The sequence below is a fragment of the Lygodium microphyllum genome, chromosome 14 (genome assembly GCF_053477565.2).
Source record: "Lygodium microphyllum isolate KBCC chromosome 14, Lygodium_microphyllum_v1.1.10, whole genome shotgun sequence".
NCBI classification, from domain to species: domain Eukaryota; kingdom Viridiplantae; phylum Streptophyta; class Polypodiopsida; order Schizaeales; family Lygodiaceae; genus Lygodium; species Lygodium microphyllum.
The window spans coordinates 31,726,989-31,751,429 of NC_141148.1; the positions used below are offsets into that span (position 1 = coordinate 31,726,989).

General features: G+C 42.6%; 1 protein-coding gene across 4 annotated transcripts; it reads right to left on the reverse strand.

The window, feature by feature from the left end:
* Positions 1 to 1,049: 1,049 nt before the first annotated feature.
* LOC148025461 (protein CLP1 homolog) lies at positions 1,050 to 22,283 on the reverse strand. 4 transcript variants are annotated; one of them, XM_087692597.1, is made up of 10 exons: positions 21,964 to 22,283; positions 4,146 to 4,214; positions 3,601 to 3,741; positions 3,386 to 3,509; positions 3,031 to 3,158; positions 2,885 to 2,941; positions 2,146 to 2,280; positions 1,860 to 2,074; positions 1,723 to 1,756; positions 1,050 to 1,626 (listed from the first exon to the last, which is right to left on the reverse strand). In XM_087692597.1, exons 1-10 carry the CDS (start codon positions 22,132 to 22,134, stop codon positions 1,492 to 1,494), a joined length of 1,209 nt encoding a protein of 402 aa, XP_087548723.1. In that variant the 5' UTR covers positions 22,135 to 22,283; the 3' UTR covers positions 1,050 to 1,491. The 4 variants fall into 4 exon arrangements, with proteins under 4 accessions (XP_087548723.1, XP_087548721.1, XP_087548722.1 ...); XM_087692595.1 differs by having other exon boundaries at positions 3,031 to 3,169; positions 3,268 to 3,509; XM_087692596.1 differs by having other exon boundaries at positions 1,723 to 1,767; positions 3,031 to 3,169; positions 3,268 to 3,509.
* Between the last annotated feature and the right edge of the window lie 2,158 nt (positions 22,284 to 24,441).

Below are 24,441 nucleotides of genomic sequence, written 5' to 3' on the forward strand. Positions count from 1 at the left end.
CCCTTTATAGGGTTCTCCTGACCAGTCAATGGATTTGATAATATTGTATGGGCAGCAAAGATTCAGTGAACCTTCTTTTCCTAGGACAAAGGTTTTTACTATACATTGACAAAGAAAAAGATGGTCATACCTGGCCCTGTTTTACATCAAGCCCTCCAAGGATGATTATGACCATACTTTTTGTGTCAAGTAGAATGAGGCTTTGACAAATATTCAAGTCATTGATATAAAAGAGAAGATATGTAAGAAAATCCACCCTTGAAGCTCAAAGAAGAGCTTGAGAGAGATGAGGAAAAAAAATATAAACCCTACTTTCAAAAAGTAGAGGTAACTTTAATCCCCTCTAATGTCCTATAGCTATCCTCTTGTCATATGTCCTTCAAAATGAGCCAAAATCTGATAACCTACTAAAATAGCTTCCCAACCACCATTTTTCCTTCAAACTGTTTTCAAAATCCTCAAATTTAGTCTTGACTTGCTGTAAAGAACTTTAACTAGTCACGATTTTAACTGTATCAATCCTATGACTAATTCTTGTCCTCCAAATACCTTGCGCCCAATCTTATAACCAAATTCACCTTGAAAATTACCTTCCCATTGGATCAAAGATTTGCTTTGATACCAATGTAAAGAAATTAATTCCTACAACGAACAATTAAACTTAAAATACAAGAAAATAGGCTAAATTGCCAAGAAACCATAGTCAAGATTGCCAAGAAACCATAGTCAAGGTGACTAAGCAGAAATCATATAACCATGAATGATTGAGAATCAATTGATGAGAGGCTGCAGTATGGTATGCAACCCAATGCTATGGTTGCCAAGAGTATGCACCCTCTTAGATGGTGAAAGGTTGAGACCTCAAATATTAAATGTTAGAAATAGTAAAAAGATCATTGGCAAGTTACAACTTAGCCTAATATACTTAACCCTAGAATGTTAAATATTGGCTAAGACATCTTTCGATTTATTACAAACTGATGTAAAAAAGCTAATTCCCACAGCGAACAATTTAACTTAAAATACAAGGAAATAGAATAAATTGCCGAGAAACCATAGCCAAGGTAGTTAGGCTGAAATCACATTACCATTAAAGGCTAAGAATCAGTTGATGAGAGGCTACAGCATGGTATGCAACCCAATTCTATGGTGGCCAAGAGTATGCACCCTCTTAGATGGTGGGAGGTTGAGACCTCAAATATGAAATGTTAGAAACGACAAAAGATCCTTTGCAAGTTACATCTTAGCCTTTTATACGTAACCCTAGTAGGCTAAATATTAGCTAAAGCATTAAGGCATTTTAACTCTATTACAATGTCATATTTCTTTGCAATACTGTACACCAACCTGAACGGCAATTTGTTCCCAGATACTGGCACAGTTAAGAATACTATATGCCACCTTGGTCATCTTTGAATGTGATCAAGAAAGTCAGTCAGACTCAATGAGAGTGCATTGCACCCTGTGCATCTGAGCAAGGGACATTGCACATCAGAACTCCCATATAGGGGGAAGAGAGAGAAACAAACTTCCTTGGCTGCTCACTCCAACCACTTTAACGAGCCTGTGAGAAGAAAATTGCCTGGGAATGGATTTGCACAAGGAGCAAAATATGATAATGTCCTCCTGCAAACACTTACTTTCAGGTTAGCTACAGATACGTATGGCATTTTGCAAGGTAAGACATACTACTGAAAATAGCCCTGGGGTTTTACACCCCACCTTTGAATGTCCACTGCAGTTATGTAGATAAATCCTGTAACATTACTAGAGACAATGAAAGAGCAGTCAGCAACATTGTCACAGTAAGCTTCAAGCTCCATGCAGATTATCATAAGCTTTGAACATGGAATGCTTACCTTGAAATCAGTTGTTCAGGAGCTTTTGCAAATGAGACTGCGAGTACTGAATAAATAAGATCAGAATCGATTTGTACAGGCTTCAGACAGATTGGATCAGTCGCTGACGATCTGGAATCCTGGTTTCTTTTGATAATGCGAAAAATGTGTAACTGGTTGAACTCAGCAGAAGCTAAATGAGGACAAAGTGGATCTGACAGACCAAAAAAGTATTCCTGTAAACAAATATTTTCATAAGTTACCTATAGAAACAGGTACCATGATTTAAAAAACAGTTACAACTCACCTTGATCCTGGAATTCCTTGTCCATTGCCTGAACTTTGGGCTTCTTGTGACAACACCACTAGACTTGTGAAGATTCAAGATATCCATCCTGCCTCGCCCTTTGAAAGCATCTACTAGTGAAATATATAAATTTTCCTGTAACAAAAAATATGCTGGTTTCAGTATGCAACAACAAGACATATGGAGCCTCCTATTCCAGCCTCAATGTACAAATGGATATTATGTCAGATACAGAGATCAAAATGGCATCCAGATGATGCTGAGTTAATTCTCAAAGACACCATATTCTTTGCTAACTACCTTGGCTCGAACCTGACTAAAATATGGTGGCACTACTGAGATAACTTGCAATGCCTAAGCCCCAAAAGCTATTCATGATCAGGAGCAGCTCCAGAAGCCTTGATTTAGGTCACATTGTGCTGTTTCTTATCACATGTGGCACTCTCAGTTGGGCAGGCTAAAAAATCACACCATATGAAATCATTTGCTCTATTTAACAAGAATGAATTTAGACTATATATCATGCAAAAAGCTATTTAAGCATCATATTGGCATAATAGTGCTGTTAATATGAAGTCTCTTGGAATCTATCCTCTTTTTTATTTCTAATACTCAGAGAAGATGACTCTGTTGTATTTCCAGCACAGATTTATCAAAAAAATAACTCCTGGTATAAATCACAATAGCACAATCATGTTACTAAGATCCGTTTCCTGAAAAGTTGGTCAATTGGACTTACTTGACCAAGAACCAAAACCATGTCTGCCCTGAAGCTGTCGATCGTGTCCAGGAGCAACTAGAAATGCAAGTTTGAGTCAATGGCTACAGAGACCTCTAACAGCAAGGGCTTAACTGATTTGATCACAAAAATAAATAAAATCTCACTTCATAGCCCAAGCCTTCAACCCATCCCATGGTGTTAATGACAAGACCAGCTGCATGTGCCTTCAAGTCTCCAGTGATTTGAGTATCTAATGCATGGGCAAGTCTCTTCACTAACACTTTGTATAACTCTGCATTGATGCTGCAACAGAAAGCAATCAGACAATCGCTAAAAAAGCGCAAGATCCAATCCTGAAAACTAAAATTCAATTTTGAAAAATCAACAACAGTTCATGGCACCTCGGCGTGGTGTGTCCATAAAAGTAAACAAGTGGTGCACGTAGAGGAATGCCTTTAACAGGATCTACAGGTGAATGAACAGAAATAGCTGAAATGGTCCCTGGAATAGTGATTGCACCTTGACCAATGTCCAGATCAACATAGGTGGGTGTCCAACCTTGCATTGTAGCCCATCCTAATAACATCCTGGCTAGGCTACTCTTTCCGGAATCAGTTGGACCTACCAAAATTACACGCGGTCCCTGATGCAGCAAAATCAATAACCCTCAAGCCAAAATTCTCAACACATCATCTAATACAACCAAATCCACATCCATTTGTTCTATGCAATACCTTTGACTGCTGTGAGGCAGAATTAGCCATAGTGAAGGCTGATACCTCTGACTGCTCCAAAGTGGAAGCATCTGCATCACGAGCCCAAGCACGCCTGCTCTCTAAGACTGAATGGGCGTCCCAGTAACTTCGCATTGGTGTCTGAAATTCTCAACCAACCAAAAGGAGCAGGTCTGTCTTTTCAAGTCAGTCAGACTAGAATGTCCAAACCGCCACATACTTCTAGAATTATGAGCAAAATGCTTTATTTGGGTTAACACTTCAACTGTGGAAAATGATTTAGTGCTCATCCACCCACCCACATCCTTCAGTATTGCCATAGCAATTTGTAGAGGCCATTGAATAATGGTAATCACAATGCAAAAACTACTTTTTGATCATACTAATTGGGTAAAGCATTGTGAATTCAACTCCTAAATGAGAAGCCTCCTTCAATTTGTTAGAAATGCAATAAACCAGGTCACATCATACCAAATCTTCCTATGGGCACTCCAAAGAAACCAGCTGAATAAGAGAGAGAGCAAGCTCTTAGTTGAAATGTTTACCTCATTAGTGATATGCACCTTTTCTGCATTTCCGGCCATCTCAATGACAGCTCCATTCCAAGTGTACACCTAAGCAAAGACCAAGATATTGTTCATGCCAGTCAAGTATAAATCAAGACAAACAAGGAATGTATACACTCAAAACAGTTGCCTTTCACTTCCCCTCCTCTTTGCTGCAAGTTGGCCATAAGCAAGCCTTTCCTAGTCAATTTACAGTATCACAGTCCTAACATGGAAAATGACTAGAAAAACATAAGCAAACAAATGACATATCCTGCTGTAAAACCATACATAACCATCGACAAAACCTATACTCTCAATGGGCCATTTCATAGTGCATCCAAGGAGTCTACAAACAGAGCACCAAACAAAATGGAAAAGGTTCTGGTGCCCCGAGGAATCTATGAACATAGCACAGAAAACAAAAAATAGTGCTACTATCTCGAGGCAAGAGTCCCCTCTCTTAATTGGTCTTACTGAAAGAGCAAGCCAGAAACTGAGTATCCCGAAGCTTCATGGTGAACAGGATCAGTAACAGGGAAAATGCAACTCAAAACAACCTTATTTCACTTTCTCGCCTCTTTACCTAAATTTCAGTATAACCAAGCCCACATCTACAAGCATATGACTAGGAAAATAAGTGTAAACACATGAATATCCTCTTGCAAACCTGTACAAAAGCCACTACATTGTTTTACCGCTCCCAAGGTATAGCAAAGACTATGAAACTCAACAGAGAGCTAACATCGCCTTGATTAAGTAGCCACGAGTCGCCCTCTTAAAAGAGTCGTGATAGAGAGAGAAAACTGCAATAGTAAGAAACTCACTATCCCAAAGTTCCATGATTCATCAGACAGGGAGCACTTGGGCAGTGCTCTTTCCAAATCATAAAATGAAGGCTTCAAAATTCTGCACAGGCAGAAGAATCTCCGAATTGGTGCACATCCATGGTGGAGTTTGCATCTGAAGCCAGTACTTGGGCGGAGATATGATCATTGATTGTCTGCCACTTACTCAAATTGACTACAGTTGCACTAACACAAGGAGTGCGAGTCTTTGCAATGGACAAGATGAAGATGTCAGATTGTTCACATAATTCACTAAGTTTGTGCTTATTGTCTCTAAAGTTGTAGACAGCTTGCAAACTATAATCTCAAATGATGTGAAAGCATAGCAAGAAGCTGTTTTGGATTGAAAGATGGAAAACTCCACCTATGAGAAGAGGAAGAAGCAACGAAGCGTAAGGTGCAACCCACTGCTCACATCATGCTAAGAACTCTGGGTGGGTACATGGCTGCTCGCAGGGAAAAGAGTTAACACCCACATCCCTAAGGATTTAAGTCTACTGACCAAAACTTGGGCACTAAGGCTCTCTTTTTTTGTTGGATAAATTTCTACCCAAGGGGGAAAAGGGATGGTTGGCTCACAAATCACAAAAAAGAAACCATGCACTTAGCCACCCACAAGGGTGTCACCAACAAAGGAAAAAGGGTGTAGAGATATGTAGTGCCAATGGAAACAGCTCAAGATCCAACGTAAGCAATGTTCTCAAGGGTGCTCTATACAATGAGATGCATAGAAGAATGCTACTCTATGAGAATGCGGATGCAACAAGGTCCACTTTGACATTATTAAGTTGTGCACATATGAGGTGCACAAGTGAAGTAAGTCAATCATGGTGACAACCTAATTACCCTAATTATGCAGTGGGTGACATTAGTGAAAGTTGTATTAAGTTATGCTGGACAAGTACTTGCGAGTGCTTGGTGTCAATTTGGGCCTAAGGCATTAAATGGGCCTTTAAAATGTCCTATGATGATATTAGGACTAGGCATTCATTGACAAATTAATGCTAGTCTAACGCCAATTAATATTGGAAACAACTTAAAGCACATTCAATGTGGCTGGTCACAGTTGGCCCAAGTGTGAAGTAATTGCGCAATTAATTGAAGAGAATGAATGAATTAATCAATGCACACTTATACTCGATCACAAAAGAGAAGTGATGTATTAATGAATAAGAGAGAGTACAACACTTAAGGCAACCACAGTGAATATGCCACACTTATGTGCTAATGACACACAAAGCATCTTTTCATAATAAAATGAAACCCTAAACAACTTAACCATCATAGAAAACCCTGACTGAAACCTTGACCCTAGTATCACTTAGTATCTAGGAACTAGGGGCAACAACCATTTTTAACAACAGTTTAAATGCCTAAGAAGCCCCAATCATGAACCAAAAACCCCTCATGAAATAGGCAGGGATATAGCAAACTATGACAATACAATGTATAACAAATCATGGAATAAACAGAATCAAGTTCAAGACTTGCAGAAAAGACTAAAGCCTTGGTTGAGGAAGAGCCTTCATGAAGAGATTTGCCAAGTTGTCTTCAATGAGTACATAAGACAACTCTATATCTCCAATTGACATCCATTCATGAACATAATGATAATGAACTTCTACATGCTTTGTGCAGGCATGGAACATTGAGTTCCACACAATGGCCAAAGCACTTTGGTTGTCTATATAGATAAGTGTCAAAGCCATCTAGTGCAAATGAAGATCTACTAGTAACTTGCAAAGCCAAACACACGCCACTGTGGCTGTGATGAACGCTACTCTGTACTCAACCTCACAACAAGAAGTAACAACTATAGTTGTTTCTTGAACCAAAAAACAAGAGATGTACCTAAGAAGAAACAATTGCCACTATGAGAGACGTGAGAATCTAAACATCCTACCCAATCACTATCTCAATATCCACACAAAGAGAGTGAAGCATCAACCTTGTAGAAAAGGCCAAGATCCTGGGTGCCTTTAAGATATCAAAAGAGTTCGTGAAGACATGCTCCACTACCTGCCAATGAAGTACTTAAGGGTTGCGCATAAAGCTGCTCAACTAGAAGGCCACAAACTCTAAGATTAGGTCTCATATGACAGAAATAAATCAAGCATCCAACAACATCCTGATATAAAGTAGTGTCAAAGGATCCGCTACCATCATTAGAAGTGAATCCAAAACCTGGCTCCAAAGGAGTAGACACAAGCTTGCAGTCTTCAAACTGAAAGCGTTGAAGAAGCTGTCCAACATACTTGAATTGTGTCATGATAATGCCCCCCTCAATGGTGGCAAATTGGATAATGAAGTAGACCAAGATCTGTCACGGCAAAGGTCTACTGTAAATCAACCTTAAATGCTGCAATTTGACCAGCATTGGTCCCAATGACAAGCATGTCATCAAATAGAGTACAAGAATAATAAAATCAGATCCTTAATGTTGTATGTAAAGAGTAGTCTCAATAGGGCTATTCTAGAAGCCAAGATGCAATAGATGAGAATGTATATGGGCATACCAAGCCCATGCAGCCAGTTTTAAACCAACATAGCCTTCTTGAGGAGACGAACTTTGTGCTCAAGGCCTTTCACCTCGAATCCTAGAGGTTGTGAAACTTATATCTCTTAAGTGAGATATCCATGGAGAAATGTCACCTTGATGTCCAGCTAATGCACCTCCCAATGCAAGTGGGTAGCAAGGGCAATAAGACTCTTGACGGCAAGGATGCGAGAGATAGGAACAAAGGTATCCTCAAGGTCGATTCCTTGCTATTGGACATAGCACTTATTAGCAACTAGGTAGGCTTTGTACCGGTCAATTGAACCATCTAACTCCTTTTAATATTATCAACCCATTTGGTACCTATTTCACACTTACCAAAGGCAAGTCGCATAGCTCCCAAATGTCATTCTAATGTCAATTTTTGCCTTCATTGCTTCCGCCCAACAATGATTTGGAAAAGCATCTTTGTAGCATAAAGATTCTTCATTGCATGTTGTAGCCACTAATGCACATATAAGAAGATTATGTTGTTCTTTGCGAGTGAAGACTCATGTGCAAGCAACCAAAGAGACTACTTACTGTCCCAAAGAGTGTATAGCAACCAATGGGGGACTCTTTGAGGCTGCTGAAGTTCAACCCTTGTGTGCTCCAAATCATCATCAATAGTGGGCTGCTCATGGGACAAGGTATTGAGCTGCTGTTGTGGCTGTAAATCAGGCTAATTCAACTACTGCAAACCTATAGATGGTGGAAATGAAGGCTAAATGGAAGGATCAGCCATGGAACCATTGTAGGAAGTGGTCATAGGCTGTTAAAGATGTCTGAAGTATCAATAATAGGCTGTTTTTGACAGCTCAACAAAGGATGAGAAGCATTTTCAGCCAAAAGAACATCTCAATTGATAATAATCTTGCCGGTAGAAGGTTCATACAGCCGGTACCCTTTGGTTTCAGCACTATACCCAATAAGTAAGTAGCAAACAAGCCTTATCATCCAACTTGTGCATTTTCTAAGAAAGCACATCAGCATACACCAATGAACTAAAAGTCCTCCTCATACGAGAGAGAGAGAGAGAGAGAGAGAGAGAGAGAGGGTTTTGAGCCAATCCATGCCTTAGGAGTGATGGTGCACAAAGCCCTTGTGGGACACCTAGTCAAAACATAAGCGGCACAAAGAATAGCATCGATCCAAAAAGAATTTGGAAAATTCTTACTCTTCATTTGTGAGAGTGCGCAATGGAAGAGAAACACGAACAAAAAGCACACAGAGAGAGAGAGAGAGAGAGAGAGAGAGAGAGAGAGAGAGATTTACGAAAAAAAAAAAAAAGAGAGAGAGAGAGAGGAAGCTAAAGATGAAGGAAGAATACTACACTGACTGAAGAAGAATATTGATATAATAATGATGGACCGATCAATCCTTGCATGCAACAAAGCATCAATGAGGGCACTAGATCAAGCTGATGACAATGGCAGCACCAAGCACAGAGAGTCATAGAGTCAGAGTGTACACCTGCAAAGGGAAGACTGAAGACTACGTGTATGTCTACCAAGTGGGGAGACTAGCTATAAATAGTTATAAATGCCAAAATCTGGCTGACTTGCATCAATAGGTGCCAAAAAAGCTGGCCAACCAGTATTCAATGCTGGTCACTAAAGAAAAAATGCCATGAAAAATAGGGGAGACCCCGAAAAGATCCCAAATAACAATGACAATGTCTGACAAGTGTAGGCAGACTGTGGAAAGCAATAACTAACCTAGGAATGCACATAAGAAGCCAACAAATAAAGAAAAATGCAGCTAAACTGCAAAGGTCCTATGTCCCCATCAAACTCTAACAAGAGCTCACAACCAAGAGATGACAAATTGACATAACTAACATAGGCAAGCTAACACCCCCTCTCAAATCCTAGGAGTATCGAAAGACCCAACAGCCCCATGTGATGAAGCATAGAAGCCTGGGGCAAAGGCTTCGTGAAGAGATCAAATGCGTTGTTCTCCGTGGGACAATAGGCCACCGCTAACTCGGAATCCACAATCTGCTCTTGAACATAGTGATACTGAACCTCGATGTGTTTCTACGAGCCTGAAACACAAGGTTCTTGGCCAAAGCTAAAGCACTCCGGTTGTCAACACGCAACTCCGTAGGTCGAGGCTGAGGAAAGCCAATCTCTGCCAACATGTGGAGAAGCCACACCACACCTCCATGGCTATAGAACATAATGCATAATACTCTGCCTCTGTAGAAGAAAGAGCCACAGTAGGCTACTTCTTGTTGCTCCACAACATAGCTTCCAATCCAAGGGAGAAGGCATAACCTGTAGTGAACCATCATAAGAGCATAGTTCACACAAAGCGAACTAGTCCGTTGGGCCTGTAAGCGAGCTAGTCCATTGGACCTATAGAACATAATGCATAATACTCTGCCTCTATAGAAGAAAGAGCCACAGTAGGCTCCTTCTTGCTGCTCCACAAGATAACTTCCAATCCAAGGGAGAAGGCATAACCTGTAGTGGACCGTCATAAGAGCATAGTTCACACAAAGTGAACTAGTCTGTTGGGCCTGTAAGCGAGTTGATTTGTGTGGACTTGTAGGAGAAGCAGAAAAGTGAGAGACACATGAATCCTGCATGAGTTGTTAGTACCAACAAGAAATCCGAATAGGCTCATCTGACTACGAGGGAGACTGAGTAGCCTCCGGTACCTACAATGCACCTATCTGCGAAAGGGACTCCCCCTCACCAAGGGAAGGTAAATCCTCCTCATCTAAAGAAAGCTCCCCCTCTGACAGCTAATCAGCCCTAGAAGATAGCAAAGGGGACACTCAAGGGGTGAAAGTATGTGACGAAGTAGCAGTCGCATCCGTCAAAGGTGGAAGGGAAGTTGGAGTAGAGGGTAGAGGAGGAGGAGGAGGAGGAGGAGGAGGAGTCCAAGACGAAGAAAGAGTGCTAAGAGGCAACATGGAAAGAAGTAGAGAAACTGAGGGTGGGAGAGGGTCAGTTGATGACAAAAAATCACTTATAACAAAACCATCAATAGCCCTTCGTGGTAGTGCTATATCCCATGAAATGAGCAAGCTTCCTCTTCCTCTTCTTCTTGTCCACATGGTCAAATCCATCATATCCAAAGAGGCAAAAATGAGACACCGAGGGCTTCCGACCAAAGAAAGCCTCGTAGGAAGTCATGTTCTATAACGCATAAGTCAAGGAACAATCATGAATATGAACCGCAGTAGCCACTGCCCCACACCAAAGGGTATGAGGAAGACCCCGATGCTCCAATATCGATCGGGCCATCTCTAGCATAGTCTAATTCGCACGATCCACCACACCATTCTCCAAAAGTGTGTTCGGATGGGTATACTCCACCCAAATGCCGTGATCCCTACAAAACCGAGAAAAGCGGTTAGAAGTAAACTCTCCACCGTGATTGGCTTGTACGCCACGAACTTTGAAGGTAGCTTGTGTCTCCACAAACACCTTCCACTTGCGGAAACAAGAGTATGCCTCGCTTTTGTACTCCAAAAAACAAGGCCACACATAACAACTAAAGTCGTTTATAAGTAGCATCAAATGCTTGGCCTTCCCAAGGGAGACCATAGGTCCACAAAGGTTGGTATGAACCAACTTAGGCGAGTGAAAGCTCTCCGAGTAGCAACCTAGAAATAAGGTTCCCTATGTTGCTTGCCCCGCAAATAGCTAGGACACAAAGTGTGCATAGGAGGGAAATCAAGAAGTCCCTCCATCATCTTCTTCTAAGAAGCCCGTCGTATAGCGTCAAAATTGAGATGACCATAATGAGCATGCCAAAGCAACCCAAGCTCGTGGAAAGACCTCGTAGCTAAAGCTATGAGCATGTAAAGCGCACCCTCCCGAGATCCTGTCCAAAGAACGGCATCTTTAGAAGCACTCCAATATCACTGCATCCTATGAAAATACCACACGCATACCAAGCCATGTAAGACCAAGAACAAACAATAAGTTAAAATCTAAATCCGGTACATAGAGAACTTTGGCCAAAGAAGCCTGTCTAGTTGGCAATAAATGAATAGTTCCCACTCCTTGAATAGCAACGATAGAGTTGTCACCAATAATGATTGTGCCCCCTCTGGCACTCAGATCCTAAAGCCAATCCTATCTATAGGTAATGTGAGAAAAGGCACCACTATCAACAAGCCAAGGCTTCTAGTGAGCAAAAGAAGCAAGAGATGTATCCGCTTTGACAAATACATGCACAAAGATGGACTGTGTCGTTCGCTGGGGCAGCCTTTGAATCCTTCTCCTTTGGCTTTAAATGGGGATAATTTGCAAACACTTCTCTTCGAGATGAGTGCCCTTCCCACAATGTGGGCACTTGGGCTTCTTCTCCTTCTTCTCATCCTTCTTGTCCTCCTACTTCTTGTCCTTGGCCTACGTCTCCTTCTTCCCTCTACCTATAATTGTAGTAAAGGCCTTGGTGGAGCCAAAATGACTTGCCCCAACCTCTTTGAGTCGCTCGTCATGCTCCGAGACAACCAGTGAAAGCTCCTCCCATAAGCGTCTCGTGGATCCTTGAAGTGATAAGGCTGATGTAGAAGATATTGAACCAAGGAGATGGCAATTGAGCGAGAAGGATCATATACATGACTTCAAAGGATATCATCCGACAAAGAGAGGTAAGCTCACCTCTCATGTCCTCCATCTTCGTGATGTGCTCCTTCATAGAGAAGGAATCATCAAGATTGAGCATCCACCTTAGTGACAAGAGACGACCGGAACGGCCCCCCAGCACGTGGAATCGCCGTCCCCAGCACAAATCCGTCGTGGACCGCGTTTTGAATTGGAGGAACGTTCCTTGTCCCGTTTCAGACAGGGAACGCAGTAGGGAACGCGTTCCGTACTGCATTCCCTACTGAAACGGGACAGGGAATGCCACGTGGCACCACTTACCTACGGCCGGCCGCCCTCTAGTCCCGCCTGGATGATCTGCAACCGCGTCCTGTTCCCGCTCCAGATCGCCTGCGCCCAGTGCCGCTGCTCCCGCTCCAAATCGCCTGCACCCCCCCGTTCTGTGCTGCGCTGCAGCCTGTGCCAATCCCAACCGCCTTCTTTCTCTTCCTTCTTCTTCTTTCTTCTCTTCCTTCTCTTCCTTCTTCTTCTTTCTCTTCTTTCTCCTCCCACCTCCAACCTCTTCCTTCTCTTCCTTCTTCTTTCTCTTCCTTCTCTTCTTCCTTCTATCTTCTCTAAACTTCTCCCTTCTCTTCTTCCTTCTTCCTTGAACCTTCTCCCTTCTCTTCCTTCTTCTCCTCTTCTCTTGAGTCTTCCTTCTTCTCCAAGTTCCAAGTTCTCTTTTCTTCTTCTTCTCCCTTCTCTCCTTTTCCCTTCTCTCTCGACTCTTGAGCGAGTCTTGATTCTTGAGCCTTCTCCTTTCTCTCGAGCCTTCAATTTTCAGCCTTCAATTTTTCCTTCTCTCGACTCTTGAGCCTTCAATTTTCAGCCTGAAATGGCTTCATCTTCCCGCCCTGCTCGTCGGGTTGGTGGTCGAGAAAGAAGGTCCGATGATTGGTCATGGTGGGAAGAAGTAAATGCTGACCGCCCATTGAGTGGTGGAGGATCTGGACCATGGACTTGCAAGCTTTACCCGTACAAGCGAACTAGTGGAGCAAACAAGATAATCCATTGAGCCGAGCATTTGTATTTTAATTTTTCAAAGTTACTTAAATATTAAAATATGGAATACCAATTGCCACTTGTTCCATTTTAATATTTATGCATAATCAGGTCCGAGCTCATCTCTTACATGAGCCACATTCAGAGGTACAATTTTGTCCGAATGTGACCTTGGAGAAGCAAAGGGAGCTTCGTGACTGTGTAGCAGGTCAACAAGCTTATCTTGCATCTAGACCACAACGTGTTGCAGTTGACCCTGCAACTTTTGTGACACCATCCCCATCAGATGTATCTAGAGCAGGGTCAGTATCAGGAAGTGCTACCTCCACACCTACTGCAGGCATTGCATCGGCCATGGCATCAACAGCGCCACATGTTGCACGTAGACAGAGCACACTTGATGCTAGTTGGGATCCCAAGAAGAAGGAAGAGGTGGATACATCAGTGGCATGTTACATTCAATTTCGTGCAGCCAGGTCAAAGTATTTTAAATTGATGTGCAAGAAGATTGGTGAGTATGGCCCTTTGTATGTACCTCCATCATCAGAGACCTTACGCACCACTTTGCTCGACAAGGAAAAGCGCCTTGTTGAGCAAGCAGCAGTGACTAGAAAGAGCATGTGGGCTAAAAATGGAGTTTTCTTGATTGCTGATGGTTGGAGTGATACACGCAAGCGATCCATTCATAGTATGGTTGCTTATTCTCGTGGGGAAATATATTTCATATCTTCACATGATGCATTGGGGACAAGAAAGTCAGCAGATGTACTTGCAGCAGAGTGGGTTACAGGTGTTGAGCTCATTGGCCCAGAGCATGTTGTGGGATATGTTGTAAATGGAGAGCCCGCAAATAGAGCAGTAGGTGCTATTATCCAAGGATATTATCCGCATATCACAGTTTCATATTGTATGGCTCATTGCTTGAACCACCTACTAAAGGATATTGGTAACCTGTCATGGATTGCACCTGTCATAGAGCAAGGAGCTCAAATGGTTAGCTTTGTTTTGAATCACCAGTTTCTTCGCCATCACTTTTCTTTGCGGTCGAAGAAGACACTTTTAAAATACTCTGATACCAGATTTGCCTTTAACTTCTTGATGCTAGGCAAGTTAAGAGAATGCAGTGGTGCCTTGAGGCAGTTATTTCTTAGTGATGAGTTTACCTCATCAACATTGGCAAAAACTCCTACAGGTATCTTATGCTTGGAGAAAGCAAATAACTCCACTTTTTGGGATGATGTAAAGCGGATAGATGCTATAGTATCACCTATTGTACATTCATTGAGGATTATGGATGCTATACAACCTTGCATTGGCAAGGTATATGAGGCTATGGATAGGCTGAATGAAAAGTTGCAGGAGTTAGCACCAAATGATGAGGCGTATGAGGAGATATGCCATTTACTTGTGACGAGGTGGAACTCCTATAGCTCACCCATGCATGCAATTGCATTTGTTGTGGATCCTAAGTTCCAGGGCAAGGGTCAGGAGAATGACACTGAGGTTATGGATGCATGGAGACTTATATTGTCTCGTCTAGTGCTTGATCATGGCACTAGACAAAAGATCAGAGATCACCTTTCATGTTATAGGACCTTTCAAGGTTCTTTTGGTTGTGGGGATACACAGGAGGATCGCTGTAAAATTGGGGTAGCTTTGTGGTGGGAGGACTATGGTTCAAATGGTCCTAAGTTGCAGCAATTAGCCATCCATATTTTGAGTCAGTCAGTTAGCTCCTCTTGTTTGGAGCAATTGTGGAGTACATACACTCACATTACTTCAAAGAAGAGGAACCATCTTGGTGTGGAGAGGGCAAACGATCTAGTATTCGTTAGTACTAATTTGAGGATGTTATGTAACAGTATGACAACAAAGCCCGATCCATTCACATAGTGGGAGATGCAGCAAGAAGAGGAGACACATGCTGATGTTGAGGGAGATGCAGCAATTCATGGTACATGGTACACATGATGATGAGGTTGGCACTTCAGGAGTAGCTAGAGCAGCCTCAGATCATGATCATGATCTTTGATTTAGTTTACTTATCATGAGTCTCATGATACATGATACATTTACATTGTATATGATATTATAATCATTGATGACAGTGTGACACTTGGGCTGTTGACAGTTGTGCCATGCCGATATTATATTTGTACTTGAGTCTTGCAGTCTTGCAGTTGCCCTTTGGGCTATTTTGGCATACCGCATTTTGCTTCAATCTAGAGATTAGACTTTATATTTGTAGTCTTTTTTGGGGCAATGAGCATGTTCTTTCAAAGATTAGACTTCAATTTCATATTTGTAATCTTTTAAGTTTTTTGGCAATGGGACCATAAGCATGTTCTTTTAGCTTAGACTTTAAAGTTTAGTTCATTGTTCATTGTTTTATCATTTTTGGCATATATACTATGGATTTTATTATTTATAATTGAATAGCTTACCTCTTGAGCCTTGTAAGTTGCAATTCAATTTCTAATAAGTAGTTTTAGAATGATCCATGATATCTTAAAGTTAAAACTTAAAATGATTTGTCCTTGTGGATTATATACCTTGGTTTTAAGTTTTAACACTCCAAAGTCCACATGGATTATGAGTGAAATATTAATTTTTTTTCATGAATTTTAATTTTTTAAATGCCGTTCCCGTTCCCACGTCCCCGTTCCCTAGGTTTGGTGTTCCTATCCCCGTCCATGTCCCCGTTCCCGTTTCCCGTTTCATGTTTCTATGGCATCCACAACTTCTACTCAAGGGAAATCTTGTGGACAAATGTCTTGTGTGTGTGCAAAATGTCTTATCCGAAACGATTCAACAGCTTTGATGACTCAAATGAGGAGATCCAATCTCATCACTCATCTGAGTGGAGGCGCGACTATTGTCACTCGAAGTCACCTCCTCATTCTCCCCCCCCCCCCCCTCGATCTCCTCCCCGTTCTGTGCACCTATCTCGAAGGGCCCCTTCAATGCGGCCTCAGACTCTTGTTCCTCCTTATCAGGTGTCAGTCTTGCCCTCTCTCCCCAAAGAAGACCAGCTGGATGGCTCAAACTATTCCCTCTAGTTGTGCAAAGTGGAGTGTATTCTCGATTCTTTCGACTATTGGGACCTTATCTAAGTTCCCATTCCTTGTCCCCGACAGTCTCTTCACAACAGGACATCCCTTGATTGAGCTGCCTTGTGGGATCAGCTCAACTCTCAAGCCCAATCCTTTCTCTTTATGAGTTTGCACGACTCTTCTTGTTCATGTTCACAAGCTACAAACTGCAGCAAAGGTGTGGCAAAAGCTAGCTTCCTTATACCAGAAGAATACTTTTACTCACAAGATCTCCCTTGAAAAGAAGTTGCAGATGCTCAGTGTTGATGACTCCTCAATGAAGAACCACATCAACAAAATGAAGGACATGAGGGGTGAGCTTGCATCCCTCGAACAAATGAACTCATCAGAGGATATGGCCATGATTCTCTTGACTCAACTGCCATCTCCGAAGTATGATGTCTGTGTCTTCTACACCAGCCTCATTACCTCGAGGACCCGCAATCAGCTTCTTTGGGAGAAACTCTATCCGCTTGTCATGGAGCATGATGAGCAACTCAGAGAGGTTGGAGCCAGTGGATTCGGCTCTACCAAGGCATTTACTACAAGTTCAAGTGGTAGGAAAAAGAAGAGAAGGCCAAGAAGACGGAGGATAAGGAGGAGGAAAAGAAGGATCAGAAGAAAAGCCCAAATCCATATTGTGAAAAGGGCACTCATCCCGAGGAGAAGTGCTGGCAGAAGTACCCTCATCTGAAGCCTAAGGAGGGGTTCAAAGACTCCATTGAGTCAAAGGCTACCCCAGCCACGATGGAGTCTGTCTTGGTGCATGTGTTAGCTGAGCAAGATATCGCACTTGCTTCTTCCTCTCAAGAGAAGCCTTGGTTGGTGGACAGTGAGGTCTCTTCCCACATGACATTTCATCGAGATTGGCTTCAAGATGTGAGTTCCTTAGGGGGCACCGTAACCATTGGTGACAATTCTACAGTTCCCGCTTGTGGTGTAGGGACTATTCCTCTATTGCTCGAGAGGCGGTCCTTATGAAGCGGATTTGGGTTTTAACATGTTTATCTATGGTCTTACACAGCTAGGTATCCGTGTGGTTTTCACCCAAGATGCAGTGATTGTGGAGGACAAGTCTATAGGAGCGGCTCTTTGGGCAAGCACATAGGAGGGTGGGCTTTATATGCTCACAATCTTAGCCGCAAGGACTTCCCTTGAGCTTGGGCTGCTTTGGCATGCTCATTATGGGCATCTCAACATGGACATGATTTGACGAGCTATGCGGAGGAAAATGGAGGAACTTCCAAGTTTCCCTCCGATTCACGCCCTTTGCCCTAGCTGCTTGAGGGGCAAGTAGCATCGGCAACCACATTTGCAAGTTGCCACTAGGAGGGCTACTTCACCACTGGAGTTGGTGCGCATTGACCTTTGTGGACCTATGGCACGGCCTCCCTTGGGAAGGCCAAGTATTTGATGCCAATTGTCAACAACTTCAGTCGCTAAGTGTGGCCTTATTTTCTAGAGTACAAATGTGAGGCATAATCCTCCTCCTGCGAGTGGAAGGTGTTTGCCGAGAGGTAAACTACCTACAAGGCTCGTAGTGTCCGAGCCAATCACAATGGAGAGTTTACTTCTCACCTCTTCTCCCAATTTTGCAAGGATCACGGTATTCAGGTGGAGTATTCCCATCCGAACACACCATGGAAGAATAGTGTGGTGTAGTGTGCGAATCGAACCATGCTGGAGATGGCCCGATGTTGGAGTATCGGGGATTATCTCATTCCCTTTGGGCTGAGGCGATGGCGACTGCGGTTCATATCTGCAATTGATCCCCTACTTCGGCATTGCAAGACATAACTCCCTACAAGGCTTTTCTTTGATCGGAAGCCTTCCGTGTCTCACTTTTGCATCTTTGGGTGTGATGCCTTTGTCCATGTGGACAAGAAGAAGAGGCTCACAAAGCTCAACTCTAAGTCAAGAAAGCTTATTTTTGTGGGTTATAGCACCACCATGAAGGGCTATTGGCTCTACGACCCAATGATGAAAGATCGAGGTGAGCAGGGATGTGATCTTTGATGAGGCCTCGCCTCCGAGGATCTAATCGATGGTTCTATTGCACATGATTCTTCTTCAACAAAGGATCCGCTCCCTCCTTCAATTCCACCTCTTCTTACGAGGTTCTCTCGTAGCACCCTTCATCACCAATTTCTTCCCCTCCTCCTCCTTCACCTCCCTCCTTAGCTTCCCCACCACCTCTGACAGTTGTTGCTTCTTCGAATTTACCTACTCCTTCCCTATCCCCATGGGTTTCCCCTTGGGATGATCCGCTGACAGTTGGGGAGCCCTTTTCTGATGGGGATGTACCGTCACTTAGTGGAGGGGAGTCCCTTTCCCAAAGCAGATGCTTTGCAGGTTCCAAAGGCCTCATCTTCTTCCTCTACTCCCTCACAGCGAGATGAACCTCTCCACATTCCTAGGTGGTATCAAAGGCTCATATAGGATACAAGTGTTCCGCACTTTTTTGCTCCTACCCTAGACCCACGTAGATCAGCCCATTTACAGGCCCGACGAGATCATTCACTCTATGTGAACTATGCCCTAATGTCTCAGATTCTCTAGGATCGTGAGCCTACTACAATTGAAAAGGCTCTTGCATAGGATGTTTGGCGTCACACCATACAGGATTAGCTTGATTTTATCAAGCGGAATCAGACTTGGGAGATGATACCGCCTCCTCAAAGGCGAAAAGTGGTTGGTGTGAAGTGGGCCTTAAGACCAAGTATCTTGCTAATGGTTCCTTGGACAAGCATAAGGCTAGTTTTGTTGCCAAGGGGTTTGTGCAGCAGGCTAGGCTTAATTTTGTTGAGACTTTTGCTCCCACGGCACACATGCCTACTATTCGTACTATCACGGCTATTGCTACACACCATCATTGGCTTGTCTACTAGATGGACATCAAGTTTGCATTTCTAAATGATGTGCTTGAGGAGGAGATTTGTTTCACGGCCTCCAGGTTTTCTTGTGTAGGGGGAGGAGGACCATGTCTACAAATTGCGGAAGGCCCTTTACGGCTTAACGCAGCCTCCTTGTGCTTGGTACTAGAGGATTGATCACTTCTCTATTCACAATGGCTTCCAGCCATCGGCTCATGACCCCAACCTTTAGTATAATTGCGGGTGCTTGTTGTGTGCTCATTATTTTGTATGTGGATGATCTTATCCTTCTAGGGAGCGCTTCCCAAAAGGATGATCACACTCTGGTGTTTTTGGACTAGGAGTTTGACATGACTGATCTAGGGATCCTTCACTTTTTTCTTGGATTGAAGATCTATCAGATGTCCCAAGGCATCTTTGTTTCCCAACACAATCACATCTTTGAGCTTCTTCTAGAATTTGGTATGGCCGAGAGACGGCCTATTTCTCGCCCCATGGACCTTGAGTCCAAGCTTTTGCCAACACGAGTTCCCCTTGCAGATGCTACCTCTTACAGATGCCTTGTTAGCTCCCTTATCTCACTTATCCACACTTGGTTGGATATCTCTTTTGTGGTGTTTGTTGTCCTCTCTTATGAAGACTCCTTCTAAGGATCACTAGAGAGCGGCTCTACATATTCTTTGTTATTTACAAGGGAATCGATTCTACAGGACCATGTATGGAGAGGGGGTTACTCTTTCTAGATGAAGTGACTTCGATTGGGCAAGTGATGTGGATTTTCGGACATCCACTACATGTTATGCTTTCTCTCTTGGATCCACATTATCTCATGGAGTAGCAAGAAGCAACCTATTGTGACTCTTTCTTCTACAAAGGCTGAGTATCGAGCTTTATATTTTATAGCGATAGAGGCAATTTATCTTCGTCAATTGTTGGCAGAGATTGGCTTTCCATAGCTAGGACCTACAGAGCTGCACGTGAACAACCAGAGTTCTATCTTCCAAGCTTTGCACTCTCCAACTCCGATACTCTCTAACTTGGTGTTGCCATCTTCATCAGCCTAACCTGGTGCCCTCACTAACACTCTGGGCTGCGCGCAGGGACTGATCAATCCTTCTCTTTGTTGTCAGCTTTTATTCAGCTTTTCTATTCAATCAATGGAGTATTTCTTCCTTCATCTCCTACTCTCTCTCTCTCTCTCTCTCTCTCTCTCTCTCTCTCTCTCTCTCTCTCATATTCCTCTTCTGTTGCGCACTCTCACAATTGGCACCATCAAAATCCCCATCAAAGCTGTTGTTCAAAAGAATCTCTCTCATTCTTTGATCTTCTCTCATCAATTCTGAGCATATTCCAGATCCTAATGAAAAGAAACAGTGATTTGTGCTACTAAATTCTAATTTACAACAACAATTAGGGTTTCTCAGCCACCTCAAGATCCATGCCCAATAATTAAAGACCCCATACTCAAAGTGACAACTGTGAATTGAGAATTTAGCTAATCTACAAGGTTAGCCCATTCCCGTTTGATTTGGTCAAGAGCCCAAGGATCAATTTGTATCCAATCTCCAATCAAATTAAGGTGCAAATTGATTATTGTTATTGTTGGTTATTTATAACGAGCTTTGAAGAAGATCAATCCATATCTCAATGTACTTCAACTTAGAGCAATACAAAATAAAGAAGTACCGCAAGGGGCACCAGTTATTGGGGCCAATCAAGTATCGGCTATCCAAGATTATTCAATAAAGTTTAAAGTTTAGATTTATGAATTTCATTGCTTACTGCAACTTATGTAAAATCGGGTCATCTACCACCCTAGTCGAGAAGGAAGGCTAGTTTTACTAGCACACTTTGATTGTCACATTGAATAATAGTAGGTTCTCTAAAGCCAAATAGCCCCCTTGAGCTTAAAAACATACAACTCAATACTCCACACCCTATAGAACAAAAAGCAAAGGTATGTTGTTTTTTGCTACTTGAAGGGCAATAGTAGGCTGCTTTAGGCAATTCAAAGAAATTGTGCCAATGTATCCATCTCATATACCCAAACTAAAGTTGCAAGATGTCACTTTATTATGCTTTGGAATGAACCAAATCACATCCTCTTGGCCCATTACAAGTACCCACACAAAATATCTTCAACTCAAAAGAAGTTTGAAAGTTACCATATACACCAACCATTAAGATTACAAGAAGCCAAATGTAACGACTGCATCAAAAAAGCTTATAATTATAAAAACTCTCTCTTTTGTAACAAGACAACCTTCTTTCACATTCTGGTTTGTAAACTAATTATGGTTTCTCATGAATTTTCCATCATCTCTTGAACACTATTCTCAATTTTATACTCCTTCCACCCCCAAGTGATCAATTTTACAAGAAATGGTTAAGCAATTAACTTTGTGAGAAGGCACCGTGTGCTCCACATGAGATGTCATAAAGGCAATCATGAGATATTATCTAGCCAGTCCCTAATAGAATAAACCCCTTCCCTGGCAACTAGAAAGAAAATTTCCATGCATATGATGTGAAAGTTTGGGGTATTGACTCTCACTTGCTTTCCAATAAAGAAATGACTCATGATGATAAGAGTGATTACCATGAAAGAGAGACTTACATTCCTATTTCCCCATGGGTTGTAATACACTGGTGATTATACTTCAAATAATCTCTCCCTTCATCAAATTTTGATTCACGATGGTAGGGAAGATATTCCGAAGTTCATGGTGCATAAGGAATAACTATGGATTCTAGACACATATGAAGATATAATGAAACGGACAAAATGCATGTCTATAAACCAGACACAGAAAAAAAAATTCCCTTTTAGTCGTTGAAGGGGGAAGGAAGGCGAGCTCACCGGGAAGCTGTGTCCGCGAGGGAGGTCCGTCCAACGGTTGGGATAAAGCGGCGTGCCGAAGATCTCAGCTGTGCCATCGATGAGGCGCACACTTACGCTTGAGCTACTGCCTACTTGAATCCTGAGTTCATGCTCGCTCGCAAGGTTGAAACGCGGCTTGTTATCAGCCATTTTCTCTCTCCCGCTACCCAACCTAAACAAACAACACAACAAGGATGCACGCACGCAGGCAAGCAAGCAAGCGCTGGCGTGCCCAGAAACGTTGCCCCTCTGCACTTCCTTTATTTGCCCTTCTCCGCGCGCCCATAAAATCCCCTTCCCCCGCACTCCGAAGAGAGAAAAACTACAAGACACGTGTGAACTAAGAGTGATAACAAAGCAAACATTTTTTTAACTTTTTTAAAATGCGCTCACACGGTATATTAAGTTTTAAACACCCAGCCTTTTTTCTTGAGAGTACTTTGAACACCGAGAATCTCTTGCCTCAAGCGGGGCACACTCAAATCAAGCCACATCGTGCTCCCATTTCTAAAGACTACTCTATTCCTTCCAAATTGTACAAACTTGATTCCAATTCCACAAAGCATGCTAATTAGACTCCATGAGCAGGCATCGAGGTGGACCAACCAGATCCACTACAGGAAGATTTTGTTATCAACAGCGGAGAATATTTTCTTCATCTTCTTAGTGTTTCTTTTGCACTCTTTGGTGCAGTCTTTAATCTTCTTGAACTCCTTTTTGGTCTTCATGCTCTTTGCCTTTGTTGTGATTCTTGTCCCTTTGTTGATGCGTGGTACTTCTCATTTTTGCTTAATGCTTTTACAAATGGATACAATAATGAATTCATGGCCTTGTCTTGGCAAGCTCTCTTTGACATAAATTTTGGGATACATAGCATGTCGGGTTCTATTGGCCTTTTTCAATGCAAACAGATTTCAGTCTTGAAGTATGAAAGTGAAGGTGTGAATGGGCTAGTTTTGGAGAAGTGTAGGAGTGAACAAGTGAGTGTGGGAGAGAGAGGTTGAGTTGGTGTGAATGGCCTTTAAGGCTAGGGCTTTAACCTTAATGTTAGCCTTTAGGAAGAAAAGAACGAAGTGAATAATAATGTTGAGGGTTGCAGGCGGCGGCGAGTTGCTTCAGGTGATACTGGGCATTTGGGCTGTGACGAGGAGAGGAAGCAGGAACTGGGTGGTAGCATTTGTGATGTCGACACAGCCCCTGTATGGCTGAGCCTGTAGGGAGCCATGCGTTAAAAGGGGCGCTTATGCGTTTGAATGTTGTGAGATGGGATGAGGCAAGGCTAGCTTAGCTTGATCTGAGGGCTTGAGGCGCATTACCAAAAATGAATATTGGGAGGGTTTTGAGGCCCGATTTCGGTCGTCCTCACACCAAAAATTTTATGATATAGAGAAAGAATCAATGGAGTAAAGGTTCTTAATAAGAGGGAGAGTAATTAGGACTACTGTTGGGATGCCACCTTAGTCCTTTGGGTCGCCTCCTTAGCTAGTTGCTGCTTCAAAACTTTCCTTAGTATCTTCCCAGTCGAGGACTTGGGAATGGCCTCGATAAAGTAAACTTTACATATACGTTTGTAGAAGACCACCTGCTTTGCAATGTATTGCTTAATCTCTTCCTCGGTTATATCAAACCCGCTAGATCTCACCACAAACGCCACAGGCAGCTCTCCGGCCAACCCATCAGGATCTAGGACAATTGCACCATTGTGGATCCCCAGAAGAGCAATCAACAAACCTTCCAGCTCAGTGGGTGGAACTTGGTAACCTTTGTATTTGATGATCTTTTTGACATGATCAACAATAAAGACCTCCCCATCGTCGTCGACGTAACCCACATCTCCAGTGTGGAGCCAGCCGTCCTTCTCTTCACTTAAAATCCACCAATGAGAAAGATATGAGATAAAGAATAAGCCTAAGGTATGGAGATGGCAAAGGGCCTTAAGGTAGGTTCAACTCCTACTATCCATTCATAATAAAATAGGGCTAAAGAAGGATTCTACTCTAATGAAGCTAGTCATAGCTCGCCATGGCTCTGATACCATGTTAACAAACACAGATCTAGAGCTATGCTAACTATGGCGGACGGAGGTTATAAACATAAAACATGATTGAGATAAAGAATAATGACTCAAGTGAATTAGGTTCCAAGATAGATTAACTTGGACTCATAAACATAATCTTGAGTGACACAGAATGATAGTACTATTACATTGAAATGAGTGTCAAGTACATGCCTTTATAGCTTTATGGATAGTACCACTTTTCTTCTCTGTGCTTATGGGATTTTGGATAACTCTTCCTAGAGCTTCTAGAGCATGCATCTTTGTCATATCTCTCATACAAAGCCACTTATGGGCAAGCATCATTTGCTATTCTCAACACACATAGAGGTAGCCTCTTCAACATAAGTCAATGCAAAAAGTTGGTCATGTAGGACGAGATGGACCTCTAGAGCCTCTTG

What these genes read in the sequence shown, in the direction of transcription:
- LOC148025461 (XM_087692595.1), bottom strand. Translation starts at nt 22,134, where the DNA reads ATGGCTGATAACAAGCCGCGTTTCAACCTTGCGAGCGAGCATGAACTC. An exon ending in CTGCCTCACAGCAGTCAAAG is followed by an intron (nt 3,510 to 3,600) that starts GTATTGCATAGA and finishes TTGCTGCATCAG; the next exon opens with GGACCGCGTGTAATTTTGGT. An exon ending in ACTGCAGTGGACATTCAAAG is followed by an intron (nt 1,627 to 1,722) that starts GTGGGGTGTAAA and finishes AAGTGTTTGCAG; the next exon opens with GAGGACATTATCATATTTTG.